General features: G+C 48.4%; 1 protein-coding gene across 7 annotated transcripts in view; it reads right to left on the reverse strand.

The window, feature by feature from the left end:
• The window catches only part of PALM2AKAP2 (PALM2 and AKAP2 fusion), a 481,551-nt gene that overhangs the window by 203,049 nt on the left and 261,806 nt on the right, over window positions 1-16,696 (reverse strand). For all 7 annotated transcript variants that reach the window (XM_032306714.1, XM_032306709.1, XM_032306711.1 and 4 more), the window contains 2 exons: window positions 6,194-6,308; window positions 5,073-5,094 (listed from right to left, as the gene is read on the reverse strand). In XM_032306714.1, the coding sequence (XP_032162605.1) occupies window positions 5,073-5,094; window positions 6,194-6,308 (137 nt within the window). The remainder of the gene's footprint in view (window positions 1-5,072; window positions 5,095-6,193; window positions 6,309-16,696) is intronic.

A 16,696-nucleotide genomic window follows, 5' to 3' on the forward strand; every position in this document is an offset into this window, starting at 1 on the left:
AGCCAGCAGGTGTGTCAAAGTGTCAGAGGAGAGGAGGAAACCACAGGAATGAGACAAAGAGAAGAATTTGTGTATCCCCCAAAGAGGAGTGGGAAAGCGAAGGCAGGAACCTTCTAGAACGCGATGTGATGTGATTCCTTCCCCGTGCCAGGACCACATCCCAGAATCCTGGAATGCCAATCCCTCCTAGACGATACAGGGAGCAGCTTCCTGCCCGTCTCCACTGGATCCCCCCAATCACCTCAGACTCAACATGTCCCAAAGAAAACTCTCATCTGTGCTCATCTGCCACCTGTCCTGGACTCCCTACTTCAGCTAGTTGGTGCCACAATTCACCCAGGATCCCAGACAGTGCCCTGAACACCCTCTCTTGACAACCAGGTCAGCCCCTAGCCTCCACCTCCTTCACAACTCTTACATCCGTCCCATCCTCTGGGTCCCCACTGATATCACCTTCGTTCTGTCAGATTTCTTGTTCCCTTTTTCAATTCCATGCTGGAGAGGACCCAGACACTAGATTGAGATGCGGATTAGGATTAGCTCGGTTCTGCACCGACTAGACCATTTGCTGACTCGCGGGTCAACGATCCAGAATGTGCTGAGATTGGACAGTTATGTTTTTAGGAACACACTCTGTGTGTATGGGGGGAAGGGGAAGTTTCACTAAGCGAATGGATTTTTCCATATCAACCACTGGGAGAGAAGGAACAGGAAATCAGGAGTCGACAGGCAGGCCTCTGGCCATGGTGAGGTTCAAGTGACCATCTCTGTCTGGGGCCTTTTGTGTGTGGGAGGGTCGACAGACATGATTGATGGTCCTCTTGCTGCAAGGAAGGAAATTGGGCCTTTGAGATGATGGGGATGGACTGGGAGATAGTCATGAGGTAGCCTATGGAGATTCCCTGAAGATGGGCTTGGCTTGAGTCAAGGGTTCCAGGTGTGTCCACAGGTCTAACGTTGTACATAATTCTCCCTTATTCCTGAATTCGGGTTACTCTCACTGTGGGAATCTGTGAGCAGAGTCCGGGTCCCAACCCATACAACACAGGACCAGAAGAGAGCAGAGGCCTGAGATGAGCTGTTCCTCAGGGTGTAGGGACAGACTGCTGACAGTGGCCCAGAAGAAGACTTGAGAAGCAGTGTGGGGCCAGAGGAACAGTGCAGGGGACAAGAGGTGGCCAGAGCAGATCTGCAGAGCTTCTGAGTTTTCCCGGAGTGTTTCTAGAAATCTGTGGAATGCGAGCTCAGTAAATCTGACTTTCTGCTTCAAATGAGTTGAAGGTTCAAGCCACTGGGACCAGGGGAGGACTTCCAGACTGGTCCCCTGTGTGTCTGTACATTCTATGCTAAATAGAGAGTTTCTGGGGCATCTGATAATGAAAGCAGCCAGAAACAAGAGACACTTGCAGGCAGGGGCATCTACCTCAGAAAGAGAACAGGATTCCAGTGCTTCTGCCTCAGCCTCCCCCAGAAGGCAGCTCCCTGCCCAGTGTGGGTTGGGGTGGCAACCCCTTTGCCCAGAGGTCTCTGGTTACAAGCTTGAGGACTACAGCTCTTGGAAGGTGGGGACTGCAGACTCCCGCTGAGATGAGGGAGTGGCGAGGATGGGGTTCCAGAAGGAGAACGAGGCAGCCAGCCCCCTCAAGATAGCATGAAGTAGTCAACGCAAATCTGTGCTACTGGGAGGCAGCCAACAGACCAACACCAGGAATAAGTAACAGGGCCTCCAGAGCCTCCTTGGGAAGAGTTTCTTCACGCGGACTCAGTCAGTAACCTGCCCTCTTCCTGCCAAAGGCAGGGTGGTCTATGGTCAGAGAAGGCAGAGAACGGTCACTGCCAAGGCAGACACGTCACATGAGTGCTCCTTGTGCTGCTGAAATATTTACCGTGACTAGAAAAGACACGCACAGACAGAGCTGGAGAAACCAAAGGAACATTCCTCAGAACGCATGATTTATGGGCACCTGAAAACACTGAGATTTCCCAGCAGCGCCTGTGAAGGGGTTGATGTGGGGATGGCTTCCGGCCCCCGCAGACCCGGATGGGATGGAAACCCAAGATCGGTCTCAGACAGCGAGGGCGGAGACAGGCCTGGGACAACATGCTCCTTTGCAAGTTCTGGCCAAAGGTTTCACCCCAGCTCCTCGGTGGGCGAAGAGCAGTTATCACAAGACATATGCTACATGGAAATTACAGTTACGTAAGACATTCTGCCAGTTTAAGGTGGTGGTAACAACCCGCCCAACTGATGAAGGCTCTGCCACATAACGGGAGTGTATGGCGGGGGGAGCGCCTGGGTGGCCCAGTCATTAGGCATCTGCCTTTGGCTTGAGTCATGATCCCGTGGGCTTGGGATCGAGCCCCGTATTGGGCTCCCTGCTCTGCAGGAGGCCTGCTTCTCCCTCTCCCACTCCCCCTCTTGTGTTCCTCTCTCTCCGTGTCTCTCTCTGTCAAACAGATAAATAAAAATCTTAAAAAAAAAAAAGTATGGGGGTGGGGAGAAAGTGAGGGGGGTCGAAATGTACATGGCCAGGGAATTCTACTCAAGATCGGAATACATTGCTTTTGATGTCCAGGACGACCATGCAATCCAAAGCCATTGGAGACTTAGCAGTGCTGTCCCTTCACGTCCTCTGACATGCATACGGGGACATGCACAGGGACCTGAAGCGGGGTTGCCAGCAGCCATCTCCTTGGCACCTCATTAAACTAGGGATGTTCTGCTGGTTATCTGTACCATCTTGCACAGTTATAATCCTAGTTGGCCTTGGATTCTGTAGTTAGCATTTCAGAAGTAGGGTATTTTTCTCAAGGCATTATTATTCTATGACACTTTGGGGTTAGTTCTTAGTAACAACACATGGTTGATTCTGAGAGGGTCTTGGCCTTTGAAACCAAAGAATGGGAAATGAATCAGATATTCCAGGGTCTCTCAACTGGATATGCTTCACTTTGTACTCTCAAACGACAATTTGAGCTAAACATTGACCGCACTCTTGGAGCATGTGGTCCTTCCTTCAAACTCCTTTCTTTGCCAGTAGATGTGGTGTGATGGAAAGGTACGCGCAGACTGAGGAATAAGAAGAGATGGCAGAAGCCATAATCCAGGGTGACCAGTAAGACCACAGAAAGCTTTCCCTGACTGTTTCCCGGGATCCCTAAAATGTCTGCATCCTGGAGCCCGAGGTCACCTCTGTCAAAAAGTGACTGAGGACAGAGTCAGCAGAGCAATTTTCTCTGTAGGCTCTTTTTAGTCACAATCAAGTTTCTTCCCACTTCCATGAGCTGCTGGGTGAAGGGATGCCCATCATGGGAAGTGATGCAGGAGGAAATGAAAGAAGCTCATGTTGAAAATGAAAGACGCAGGGCTTATAACGTGCCTTCTGTGTTGCTTGTTAACAAGTCATAAGCTATGTGGGTCTCCATGCCCCACAGAGCCATCCCAGAGATGTGACATTCAGGCTCCTTCTTTTCCCTAATTATATAGAAAAGTCTAGGGAAGATTCTGGTTTGAGAAAGAAGAGGGGGAAAAAAGAGGTAAAAGCATGAAAGGTCAGTGTGTACCCTTTCAGCATGTAGGTGTCTGAGGGCCCATGTCCCATGGCCCCACTCCAGCCTCACACTTACTGACTGATTGCTTATTATGTCTACTGCCTCAGGTCTTTCCTAGCACTAGGGAAGCCCACTGTGCTTCCCCGGCTGCCATCCCTTAGGCCCCAAAGACACGGGACCACCTCTTCACTCCATGTTCTATTCCCAAAGCACAGAACAAGACCCCTGATTTGGCCACACCCTGGAGAAGGCTTTAGAATGTCATAGGTCCTCCCCCAGGAGTCCCTACTAGTTTGGCCCTGATTTGTCTCTGCCCTTTTGTGCTGGGAACATGAAGTTTACTTTACTACTTTCCCCAAGATCCCTGGGGCCCCCAAATCCAGATTCCCTCCTTTTTTATTTGCTAGAAACCAACTTCTCCCACCAAATAAAATAAAATAAAATAAAATAAAATAAAATAATACTTTTTTCTGGCTAAAGTCAGAATTATCCTCAGTGCAAATATTTTTGCTAATCCAGAAAAATACATGACCCATCTCTGCATTTATAAGTCTTTGCTCTTATATTTACAAATGACACTGAGAAAACACTGATGCCAACCTTTATTCTGGTTCCTGATCTTCTTCATAGTTTAGAGGTTGACCTTATAAGAATCAGGAGAGCAGATGGCATCTGATCTTTCTGACAAGTCCCGGCCTTTTAAAGCAAGTCTAGTTGAAGGCCGTAGTGAAAGTGCAAATGGAGTGGTTTTCATGAGTTTGTAGCTTAAGTGAGGGAAGCAAGGTGAGGGACGAGAAACACACAACCTCAAGTTCATCCCCTAACCCCAAGTTCATCCCCCACCACCCCAGGTGGTCCCACACCTGACTACAGGCGACAGGGAAGGTCAGTAGAGGCAGGTTAGGGCCATGGAAGGGAAGGGGGAACAGAAGAAAGAACCACTCCTGCCAGGATGGGACCAGGAAGCCAGGGCCCTGCTCCCACCCTTCATGGGTTCAAGGCCAACGTCGCCACACAGGGAGGGAAGTTCTGCCCAGCCTTGTTACCCTGGGAGGCTGAAGAAATGGCAGTTTTCTGATTCCGAGTAAAAACACAGGCCTTAGAAAAGTTACCTAAACACCAGGTGATGGCCTTCTGATGTCTGTCGTGACCTGGAGCCCTGGCCACCAATGGGCTCATTCTCACCAGGGACCTGGTCCCAATGTTAGCACTCCTGGTGGAGCAGCTTTCCAAGAAAGGCCCAAGCAGGGAACCTGGAGGACCGGATGGGAAGGGGAGGAGCCAGGCCAACTGTAGAAGACTACAAATGGTGAGTCAAGAAACCATCCTTGAAGAAGGAGGCAGACAAGCCTGGGGATGTGCACCTCCTCAGGGCCCAGCACAGAGAGCTGCTCCTTCTTTCTGATGGCCTCACACGCCAACACATCGCATCTCCCAGTGAGCCTGTGTTCGTGAAACCCACTAAGCTGACCGGGATAAGATTCTTCTAAAGAATGGGGGCAGAGAACACTTCCACTTACCTCCATCCGCATTGGAGAAGCTCTGTGGAAACAAAAGCAGGGCAGAGCGTTACTCACATGTGGGGACACAATCCCTCAACCATCTAACCCGTCTCTCTCCCCCAAGTCCAGAATTTGACTGTGGTGCATAAACCCAATACTCTCTTTTCTTTTGGGAAATTTGTTTGGGATCTTGAAATTTAAGGGAAAGTTTTGGCATTTCCACCTCATACTGAGTTTCTCCCGGTAGGGATTTATGTCAATTACCCAGCAAATACCCTTGGTTTTGTGGGAGAAGTGACATCGGAAAATCCCATCGTAAAATTAATTTGGTTGGATTGTTTCTTCGGTCTGGGTAGGTGGGTGACAAAATGGAAGGAAGGTCCTGAGATGTTCAGAGACTGCTGGCTTTATGGGTTCTCTCCTATGTGCTACACGATCCCACCTGTTTCCATAGTGTCTACACTCTGTTTATTCGGTATTCATATCCACTGGATATGGTTTTTGCCTCTGGCCTTTTTATAAAGGAAAGATTTAGATGGAAGCCACAAGGAGCAGGTCTAATCTGCTTCATAAGAATTGGCTTTGGAGGGCGCGTTGGTGGCTCAGTGGGTTAAGGCCTCTGCCTTCAGCTCAGATCATGATCCCAGGGTCCTGGGATCAAGCCCTGCATCAGGCTCTCTGCTCAGCAGGGAGCCTGCTTCCCTTCCTCTCTCTCTGCCTGCCTCTCTGCCTTCTTGTGATCTCTGTCTGTCAAATGAATAATAAATAAAATCTTAAAAAAAAAAAAAAAGAATTGACTTAGGAATTCTGAAGTCCAAAGGGAGAGGACTTTTTAGGAACCAGGCATATGAAGGGTTTGGATAATAGGTTGATGGGGCTGATTTACAGGCTCTTGTCTGTGCTTCGCAGCAGACCAGGTGGTCCCACACCTGACTGACTATAGGCCACTGTCAGGGTCGGAGATGGCCGGGGTCCTCACACACGCGCACCACATTTCATGGAGTGTGTGTGGGGCTCTGACATCTCATCAGTACTAACTGGCCTGTCCCCACTGGTGCCAATTTGTTAGTGCTCACTTTCCCTGGGATATAATCTCGAGAAATCACATCAGTTTTTTATTTGTTTGTTTGTTTTTTTACCTTCTGAAAGTCCTTAAAGGATTTTTCTGTCTCCTTTAGTTTCTCTAGGATGATTTGCTCTTTGGCAGATATCTGGGACTCTTCACTTTCTAGCGCTTGTATTTCCTGCTCCAGCCTGGAAAACACACAAACAGAGAACAGGGTCCTTTATTGTCCTGCTACTCCTGGGCCGGAGAGCAGCTCCTTCCTGTGGGGTGACTTCCTGGCAGTCTCTGTCTCCTGGTGTAATACCAGGCCAGAGCACCCCCACAGAGCACCCTGTGTGTTCAGCTCTGCCAGGTCGCAGACAGTGATCAAAGGAAAGCATCCCAGAGCGACCGCCCCTCGCTCAGTGCCACTGCTTTGTGATATGCTTGGGCGTCTCCCCCTGGAACTCTGTTAGTGTGCCCATTCTTAATCTGGCGGTAGATATTCTTGCATAGAATAGGGCATAAGGGCCGAAGGAAAATAGATTCCTACTCTTCTAGTCATCTCAGAACAACTGCTCTTCTTTCTCAAAGAAAATAGGTTGCCACAGGCTAGTGGGCAATATCCTTGCAAGCCTGCTGTCATCGCCCTCAGTGGCCCGTCCTCTTCTGCCCCAAAGAAGGGGGAAGGGGAGGGTAACTGAGACAACTGGAACTTTCTCAGTTGTCACGGACATCCTAGATATTTTCTGAAAGGGAAAACCGGGCACTGACAAGAGACCCTGGGAATATTCCAGAACAGTTTCAATCTGGGAGAGGTCTCAGTCGCTTATTCTTTCAATGAAATGACAGTATTAAATGTTAGCTTTTATTGAGTACGAAATCCGTGGTGAGAACAGAGCTCAGAATTCACACAGTGGATTTTATTTAACTTTCCTGATGACCTTCTGAGTAGGGAATCCCCATTCTATGGATGAGACCAGTAAGGCTTGGCCAAATTAAGGGGCCAGTTGATTGCTACAGAGGCTTGAGGCAAGAACTCAAGCCAGAAGTCAAACTCTAGACCCTACTCCTGACCGTGGGGTTAACCTCTTACCACACGGGTTCTAGAGTATTTCACGTAGTTCCTGCCTTGCGAAACATTGCCTCAGTTGGCATCCTAGGTGGTGCTGTCACACAGCAATGTCCTAAGGATTATGAAGGGTTGGATGTTCCCCTGCCTAAAGATTTATTTGGCCTGAACATACTTGTCCGCTCATTCAATTTTGCTTTTCGTTTCTTTCCCCTCTGCCATGCTGAGAGCTTTGCTGCAGAGTCTGTGCGCATCTGTATCTGTCCTATCACCATCCACTTCTATCTTCCAGTCTGCTGGTGGGAACTGGCTAACCAAGCTTGTTCAACTAAGACCTAAGAGGAGGAGTCCAGAGTGAGATCTTCAGAGGGGTAAGGGACATCAAGCTACAAGCATGGGTCTGTTTAGGGATACACTGTGCCCCTTAGAGGTTTCCTTCCTGGATATCTGAGAAATGACTTGTCAATGGATGAGACTTTGTAGCAATTACTTTGGGCTATGAAGACAAACTCTACGTACAATCATCTTCCCTCCAAACGAACACAGATATATTTATCATTTCACTCCTGGGAGAAGTGAAAGACTTTATAACAACTTAGGTGGCCCTCCAGTAGCTAGCCTCCCATGCCAACATGGTCTACATTCTGGACAAGAGCTACTCCTTATTTGCCCATTTGTGCCCCACGTTAATCCCTCCTCCGAGAAACCCATCTCAAAATCCTAACCTTTCTTGAGGTCTCAGCACAGATACCAGCCAGCCTATGAGGCTTTCACAGATGCAGCACCAGGTAATAACACTGCCCTCACTTATTAGCACATTATTTTGGTTTATCAGAGGTCTTTTTAAGTCTACTACATGTTAGAGCCATGGTTTTCAACCGAGGTGATATTTTCCCCCAGGTGATATCTGGCAATGTCTGCCGACATTCTGGTTGTCCACGACTCGAGAAGAGTGGGGATGCTGCCCCTGGCATCTAGTGGGTAGTGGGGTTAGGGATGCTGCTGAACCCCCAACAATGCCCAGAACAGCCTCCCACCACAAAGAATTATCTGGCCCCAAATCTCAATAATGCTGAGGTCCAGCAACTCCCAACCCAACACGACAGCACACAGAAATCATTCATCTCCCCCTCTAGATAATCCATTCATCGTGGGGCTGCAAGGCTCAAGTGCTCAATGTAACGTATGTCAAAAGAGTCAAAGAAACAAAACCAAGTTGCAAAAAGACATGGCTCAGCCAAATGAGACCTCTAGGATTGCTGAGGCCAAGATGAGTTCTTCAGCAAGCCTGGATTTGAGAGGCTGTGTGCAGGCTGAGATGCAAATCGAATCCACAGGAGACAGGGCCGAGTGACACAGACATCTAAACAAAAGGATAGGGGCGCCTGGGTGGCTCAGTGGGTTAAGTCTCTGCCTTCAGCTCAGGTCATGATCTCAGGGTCCTGGGCTCGAGCCCCACATAGGGCTCTCTGCTCAGCAGGGAGCCTGCTTTCCCCTCTCTCTCTGCCTGCCTCTCTGCTTACTTGTGATCTCTCTTTCTGTCAAATAAATAAAATCTTAAAAAAAAAAAAAAAGAACTTTGTTGTTCCAGATGTGTCGCAAAATCTCCTCCCCACCTCTGTGTACATTATTCTGGGGGAATCAAGGAAAGGGATATGAGTGTGCAATGGGAACAACACACATGGGGCATGATGATCCAGAAACGGAGCTAGCTCAATGGGTCATGATGATCCAGAAACGGAGCTAGCTCAATGGGTCATGATGATCCAGAAACGGAGCTAGCTCAATGGGTAGAGGAACACTGGAGGAGGCTTCCCAAGAAGACTGGGTGAGAGTACTCGCCCGCTGTGTTCTGAGCAGACTGAATCACAGCGGACAGAGTTCTTCAGCAGGTATGTGAAACGCCGGTAGAGTCTATCAGTCTCAAACATATTCCCTCCCTCCCCTCTTCACCTCCGTGGGAAGTGGATACATCCCTGACCCACTGATGTTGGTCTTGGTCATGTGATTTCGTTTCATGGTGGGTGGGTTGTACTTCCCTGCCCCTGGACGATGGACTCAGTCATGTCATCTGCCTTAACCACTGGGATGTTAACAGACACAACACAGGAGACGTTTCGAAGGTGCTTGTGGAGCTGGCTCTGTCCTTGCGTGCCTTGGCGGCACCAAGAGAAGAGATTCTCTGTTCAGTGGCTGTCCCTCTAGCCTTGGCCTCGGGAAAAACACATGGGGAGTAGACTGGAGCCCAAACCAGAGTAAGAAGCCAGGCCCAGTCGGACCTATACTTGAAATTAGAGCTGCTTAGCAGAGCCCAGCCTAGATCAGCAAATACCAGTGTAGTCACTGGAGTGTGAGCAATGATAAGTGACATTCGTTTTAAACCACTGAGTTTGTGGGACGCCTGGTGGCTCAGTTGGTTAAGCAGCTGCCATCAGCTCAGGTTATGATCCCAGCATCCTGGGATGGAGTCCCCCATCAGGCTCCTTGCTCAGCAGGGAGCCTGCTTCTTCCTCTGCCTCTGGCTGCCATTCTGTCTGCCTGTGCTCTTTCTCTGACAAATAAATAAATAAAACCTTTAAAAAAAAACCCACGGAGTTTGCGAGTAGTCATATAGTACTATTACGGCAACAGCTGATAGAGCTCAAATATTTATATATTATATGGATACATGTTATATACATATGTATTATATGACATATACCTGTGACTATATATATCCTAATAAAACATATCCCAATAATATATGTAAATTTGGAATATGTGTGTGTATAGCCCAAGAAGGCCTGAAGCTGTAAGATTAGAAAGAATATAATCCACCCTCAACCCTCCTCCCCTCAATCCTCAGAAAAATCTGGAGCAATACAGGCCCCTCTGTCATGAGGAGTTAAGATTGAGAAAATAGGAAAACATCAGCAGTAGTTGCCTCTGGGTAATGGTGTATTGGAAACTTTAATTTTGTTCTTCATAATTTTTAATATTTTCCCCAATTAAAAAAATCATATATTCCTTGTCTAACTAGAATAAAACATTAAGTGGATTTAAACAAACAAAAAAACAAACAAACCCTCCTTTGACCTAGTGCTGAGAAGGCAGCATTTCACAGACTGGGGCACGGGAAAGGAGCCAGCTTCTCCCGGGTCCCTGGAGGGTTAAAAGGACACACTCCAGCGTGGATTTCTATTCAACTCAACCAACACTTTCGGACCCTGTGTGGCTGGACTCGGAGCCGGGGATTCTAAAATAAACAAAATCGTGTTAAGAATGGCTGGCTGAAAAAAGGGGTTGGGGGGAAAGGCTGACTCTAAGTTGCTCTTGTCTCCCAGTGAAGCAGCCCCAAGTGTTTAAGAATCCTCCGGGGACGGATGCCCACCGTATGACCGACTGTCTCCATAGCCTGCCCCTGGCGCTGCGGGTTTCAGACCTCTCAGCTATATAGGTCAAGCACTGAAGATTTGGGTCATGATACTGTGTAACTGAGAAGGGGAGAGAGAGCGAACGAGACAGAGGGAGAGAAAGCAACAAAACTCGACTTCTGCAGTAACAACAAATGAGTTTCCCTCCTAGGGGTTGAACGTGGGAAATCGACAGTTTGGTTAAGTGTAGGCAGGTCCGGTCCGAGTAGCAGATTTCCCTACCAGTGCACATGTGGGCTGGGGCCGGGTCCTGAGGGCGCTGAATGGCCCAGGCCACCATCGTTCTATGGCAAACCTAAGTCCCAGAGCTGGGGAGCGTCCCAAGAAACGGAGCATCGTGGGGTTAATGAGAGTCATCCTAGCCGGGCTAGAGATGCTCGGGCTTTGTAGTTTCATGACTGAAATTTAAAGCAGTCTTGCCTGCAGGAGTCAAGTAGATCTTGCTGAGCTAAAAATAAAGAATGGGCAGGAAGTGTAATTTACACGCCAGGTTAATCGAGGCTCTTAAGGCTGATCCAGGTGCACAAGGCAGCCTCAGACCGGCTCGCTCGGTTTCCTCCGAGCACAAACCAACCTGTAACAGGCCGTAAGCAGAGGGAACACACTGCACCTGTGCAGGCTTAATTTACTGGAGATAAAGTTCCAGTCATGTCCAGATGGCCTTACACAGTCCCCCTAACCCCAACGGACTTCACCAGCAGGAAGATACGAAAGACCTCTGGTTCTGTGAGGCCCATCAGTCACTCTCATTTCAAAATCCATGTATGCATTCATCCATCCAGCTTTCTGCAAGCACCTTCATCCCATCAGGCCCTGCCCAAAGCCTCAGGGACAGAGAGCAAGGTCAGCCACGGTCTCAGCTCCCGAGACCTCGGTCAAGTGACCAAAACTGTCAGGTAGACACATAATGTCACAAGTCAACTCAAAAGGCACCTGGACTGTTAGCTCCAGATTTGTAGGAGTCTAAGGCCCTGTTGAGGTCACAGCCGAAAGCAATTTCCAACTGCCAGAGGGCGGTGAGAAAAGCCTGACTGAGGAGGTGACATGGGAGCTGAGCCTTGAAGGATGCACTCACCAAGTGAACAAGAGAAGACATGCCAGGCCAAGGAGCCAGTACAGGCCACGGCCCAGAATATGTCCCCGCTCTCACCCAGGAGCATGTAGCCTCATATGGCCTCTTTAGGTACTGCCAGCTCTACCCTGACACGGCCCAGCACGATGGTCTCAGAGAGGTCCTCGGCATTTCTATCCCGCATCCCTCTGGCCCCTCCCTATGGCTCCTCCCCTTGGCTCAATCGGTGCTTGCATTTTGCCCTGCCTCGTCTGGTCCAGAAATAAATACCAGATCTGAAGGGCTCTGGGGAGGAGCGACCTCCCCTTCTCTGAAGTGGGAGAAAACAAGGCTCCAACAAGGAAGAGGCTGCCTGAGAGGGACCCTGGGCCGTGGATGCTCTAACTACTCTTTCCCCTGACCCTCTCTGCTACACCTCTAACCTTCTTACTTACAGGAGCCAGTAAATGTTTCCTTCGTGTGGGCGGCTCTCAGTCCACTCCAAAAGAGTACAGACCAATACAAACTGGGTTTCCACTAGTCTTACTGCCTGCAGAGGATTTTGCCTGATCCCTGTGGTATGCTGTGTTTTTGTTTCTCCATCAGTGGTGGTGAGAATAATCATTACGATATTCAGAATGCTAATATTGTGTGGGTTACATATATATTGCTTGTGTGCAACAACAATAGTAATGACTATAATTTCTGAGTGCTGACTGCGTGCCAGACGCTGTGTCTAAGTCTTTTACAAGCATTAAGCTTCACAATAGTCCACAGATGAAGGAAATGAGGTGCAGAAGGGTCCCTGACTTGCCCAGGGTCACAAAGATAATGTGGGACCAGGATTCAGACCCTGGTGGTCTGGCTGGAGCACTGGTATTCTTTGCCACCGCTTTCCACTACCTCCCTATGACCACTTCCTCTTTTTGCCCTGGTTTCCTGAAGAATGCATAATGCAACACAATGTATTTTTCATGCCCACAGAAGGTCAGGCGAGGAGTGGAAGCTATGTAATCTAATTGCTTTTCAGAAACATGAAGCCCCGAGCGGTACTCCACTCAGCAGTCATCCTACCCCTTTTTTGAAATCCTCCCCGCACGGGGAGCTCACCACCTCTAAAGGCAGTCCATTCCCTCTTCTGGCAGCGCTGACCTTCAGATCAGAGTGCCCCGATTTAGGTGACGTTCATTTCCCTGCAGCATTCGCTGTCTGAGTGCTGTTGTTTGGAAGTGCAGAGGTCAAGTTCAGCAAACACCATGACTTCTAGGGGCCCCATTCGGGGACATGGGAAGACCCAGGCAAATGGAACTTTCCACCCAGTGGGACTGGGGGCATTGATGATATGAGTTGGGGCCCAGGAGTGGGGAGGGGGGTGGTGGGAGGAGTAGACAAGTAAGGTAAGAAGAGGAACGGGGGCTTGTGGGCTTTCCCATGGAGGAACTCAGCCCTGAGTCAGCTGAGGCAAGAGTGGTAAAGAAATGTTCACAGGTCTCTTTCTTTCTTTTTTTTTTTAAGGTATTTTTTAAAAAATATTTTATTTATTTATTTGACAGAGATCACAAGTAGGCAGAGAGGCAGACAGAGAGAGAGGAGGAAGCAGGCTCCCTGCTGAGCAGAGAGCCCGATGCAGGACGCTGCGATCCTGACCTGAGCCGAAGGCAGAGGCTTTAACCCACTGACCCACCCAGGCGCCCAGGTCTATTTCTGGGAGAAGCTCTAAGCCAGTGGAGTGAACCTTTGCAGTTTTCCTCTCCACTGAGAAACCTGAGCCAGGGTGACACACACAAACCGTGAAAGGCCAAACACGGCTGCTCACTGCCATGTCTTTTGAGTCTCAGTAAATTCTCCCAGAACAACGGGAGAGGCTGGCGGATGGCTGGGCCGCCGAATTAAGAGGTCTTGTTCTCCTCTCTTGAACTACAGGTTCATAGTTGAGCAGTCAAGTGGGGCGCCCGTCTGGCCAACCTCCCAGAACAAGAACCTCAGGAAGAATGTTTGTGTTCAGAGGAGAGGAGGGCTGCCCACATCTTTGTGTATCCAGCACAAGGGAACCCGTAACCGAGACCGTTCGTTGTTCACCGATTTCCAACCTTTCTCGCACAGCAGAGTGATCCCTAAGGTTTAGCTAAGCGTACAGCCATGCAGAATAACAACCGCATTTCTCAGCCTCTTTTGTAGCCACGTACGGCGTATTCTGGCCGAAGGGCTGTAAGTGGAAGCCCTGGAGGGAAGATCCTAGAACCTTCCTTAGCCCTTCCTTCATCATTCGGCCTGAAACGCACATGTGTGCAGGAGGAGCTCGAACTACCATCTCGAACTCTGAGGACAAGGATAGGAGAGGGAGAAACTGAAAGCAGCCCAGGGTCCCTGAGGAATTCAGAGAGATGGCCACCTGTGGATTTTTACTGGAGGGACAAATGAGCATCTTGTTTAAGCCAGTGTTATTGGGGACCCCTTCACCTGTATCCACATTTAATTCTAACCCATACAAGACGTTAGGGTTGAATTTGAATGAACACTCTGAGAAGTCTGCTGCGCTCTTAGAAGTCCGCTGACGATGTGGGGACGGAGCTCATCACAGCCCAGAGCCTCATTAATGACTCAGCAGCAGCAGGAGGGAAGAATAAGCAATTGGCAAAGTTGGAATTCACCACTGCCTGTCAACTCTTGTCAATGGGGCTTGGCCGAAGCTGTGCTGGACCAACAGCCCTACCTCAAATCCCTGCCCCAGCCAAAGGCTCAGCAGGGAAGTTCCTGCGTTTTGCTCAGGGATAATCACCCATGTCTTATGTCTTAGCATCTCTTTGGTGTGCTGTGACTGTGATGTTTGTGTCACTCGGACTCTCAGAGCCTTTGCTTGCTGAATTAAGGCGAGAGAGAGGCAGTCCTTGCTGTCTGTGTATACTTGAAACAACTTTCCAGCTGAGCTGCTCATAGGACACGTAAGACTTAATTAACAATATGGTGCTCATCAAAGACAATGAAGTTGCAGTTACACGATGGAAACAGAAGACACATCCACATCGTATGTGGTTCAGAAGTGAGTGTGACAAGAGGCTAAGGGGGTCCCAGCTGCTGTGAACGGTGCTTGTCCCGGATCCCCGCTCCTTGACTTCTGGGAACAACAACCAGCTCAATCCACAGTCCTTCTGGAGTTTCCATGGGTTTGGTGGAACCATTCACCAATGAAAAGGTCCCACATCCCTAGCCACGGAGTAGAAATGTAACTAACCGAGTCTGCCTGAACTCTTGCCCAGTCTGCCTCTTGAGAGAAGTGACCCAAGAAAGAAGAAACATCAAGGGGGAGATACTCCCCCAGCAGGATTCTGAAGAGTGCCCCACTACTTCCTGCTTCCTGGGTCCTCAGCTCTGCCTGAGACCTAATCCTCTGACCCCTCCTCCATTCGTAGAATACTTAGCCGGTCTCTCTTTGCCCCCCACACCTGCCTTCTCCTTCCCAGTCTCTCTCTCTTTGTCTCTCTCAATACCTCGGTCTCTGTTTCTGCAGTCTAGGTGGAGCACTGGGAAGAATATTGTTTGTTTTCACACAGATAGATGCTACAAAATTCCTTTTCCATGTTTCAGGAAGACAGTACATTTGTTTCTATGGCACTCCCCAAATATTTTTCATTTGTGACTCAATTTGCAAGGAAACAGCTTCCTTTTACTTAGATGAGCATATCTGGAATCACCCCAGATCATTTGGTATTTTACTATGAGAAAAAAAAAAAAGGTTAATGGCTCTTAAATAAACAGAGGATTTCCACTTCTCCTTATAACAGAACAGGACCTTCCCTGACTGCAAGGTGTCAGTGGAAACTCATGCCCATTTCGTTTTTTTTTTTTTTTTTTTCCATGTCATCCCTGAGACAGAAATAATGGCAGAGAAGAGAATAGTGCCATCAAGAATTCTTAAAATCCAGCTCATATCCTTTCCCTTGTTAAAAAGCTCTTGGTGGCTCTCCATTCACTCTTTCCTGGACCCAAACTTCTTAGGCAGGAAGTTTACACCCTCCAGGCTCTGCTCTAACCCCTTCCCGGCCTTATGCTCTCCCCCACGGTTCCAGCCAGAACAGATAATACGCCGCCCTGTGAAAAAGCCAGGAATGACTCCCTACTCTCAACGTCATCTAACATACCTAACAGTCAAAACCCAGTCCAAAGCCTGTCTTTTTGGTAATGTTTTTCTTAAGTCATTTTAACCTGTTGTGTTCACTCCCCCCACCATAACATTGCTAGCCCTGTTAAGTTTTTGGTATACACCATCTGATAATAGTGTTAGAGATGTATTTACCCTACCCAATCTTATCTGTACTACCCCACTCCTGAGGACAGACTTACCGAGATGTAGGACTATCTATTGTTTTGGTCCCTGTACATATATGTTGAGTGAATGAAAATCAAGACAAGGCAAGAACACACTTTTCAAGGATTCCATAGTGAAACTAACTTGGAGATAGTACTTTTCAATATGTTTTTTTAAATCTTGGCTTGGTTTTGCTACTTTCCCCCTTCCAGATACACTAATTTGTATATACATTGAGAAAAAAAAATTAATATTGGATTGACTTATCTCTTGATCTAAGTATACAGCTGGGACATATTAACACTTCTCATTACTGACGTTGGTGCAACCAAACTGAATCCCAAATAAACATGAATGCAAATTTCTCTCTCCCTAAGTTTTCCTTATCCCACAGAGACCAGCCTGTGTCCCCCTGTCTTGTGTGTTTATTCCATCTGGAATCACACGGCTCACACCATCAGAATCTGTGCAAGTTGATTTTTTGCTACAGGAAATCACGTCCAAGCTTGTGCTGAGCACTGATGTCTTGGGTGTGATTCCTGTCTGAGCCTCTTTCATCAGAAATAAAGAGTTTTGATTACACGACACTAAGATGAATCTCCTTTCAAAGCAACATATTTCTCAGTGGCTTAAACCCTTTCTAGCCCAAGAAGTGTCTCTTTTTGTCAAAAGAGAAAAGACGTCTCATCCCAGCCTTCTGCCTCCCGACTCTGACTCAGAGATTCTCCTGTTCAAGGCCAGTGCCTCTACCTGTG

Source organism: Mustela erminea, chromosome 12, assembly GCF_009829155.1.
Source record: "Mustela erminea isolate mMusErm1 chromosome 12, mMusErm1.Pri, whole genome shotgun sequence".
NCBI classification, from domain to species: domain Eukaryota; kingdom Metazoa; phylum Chordata; class Mammalia; order Carnivora; family Mustelidae; genus Mustela; species Mustela erminea.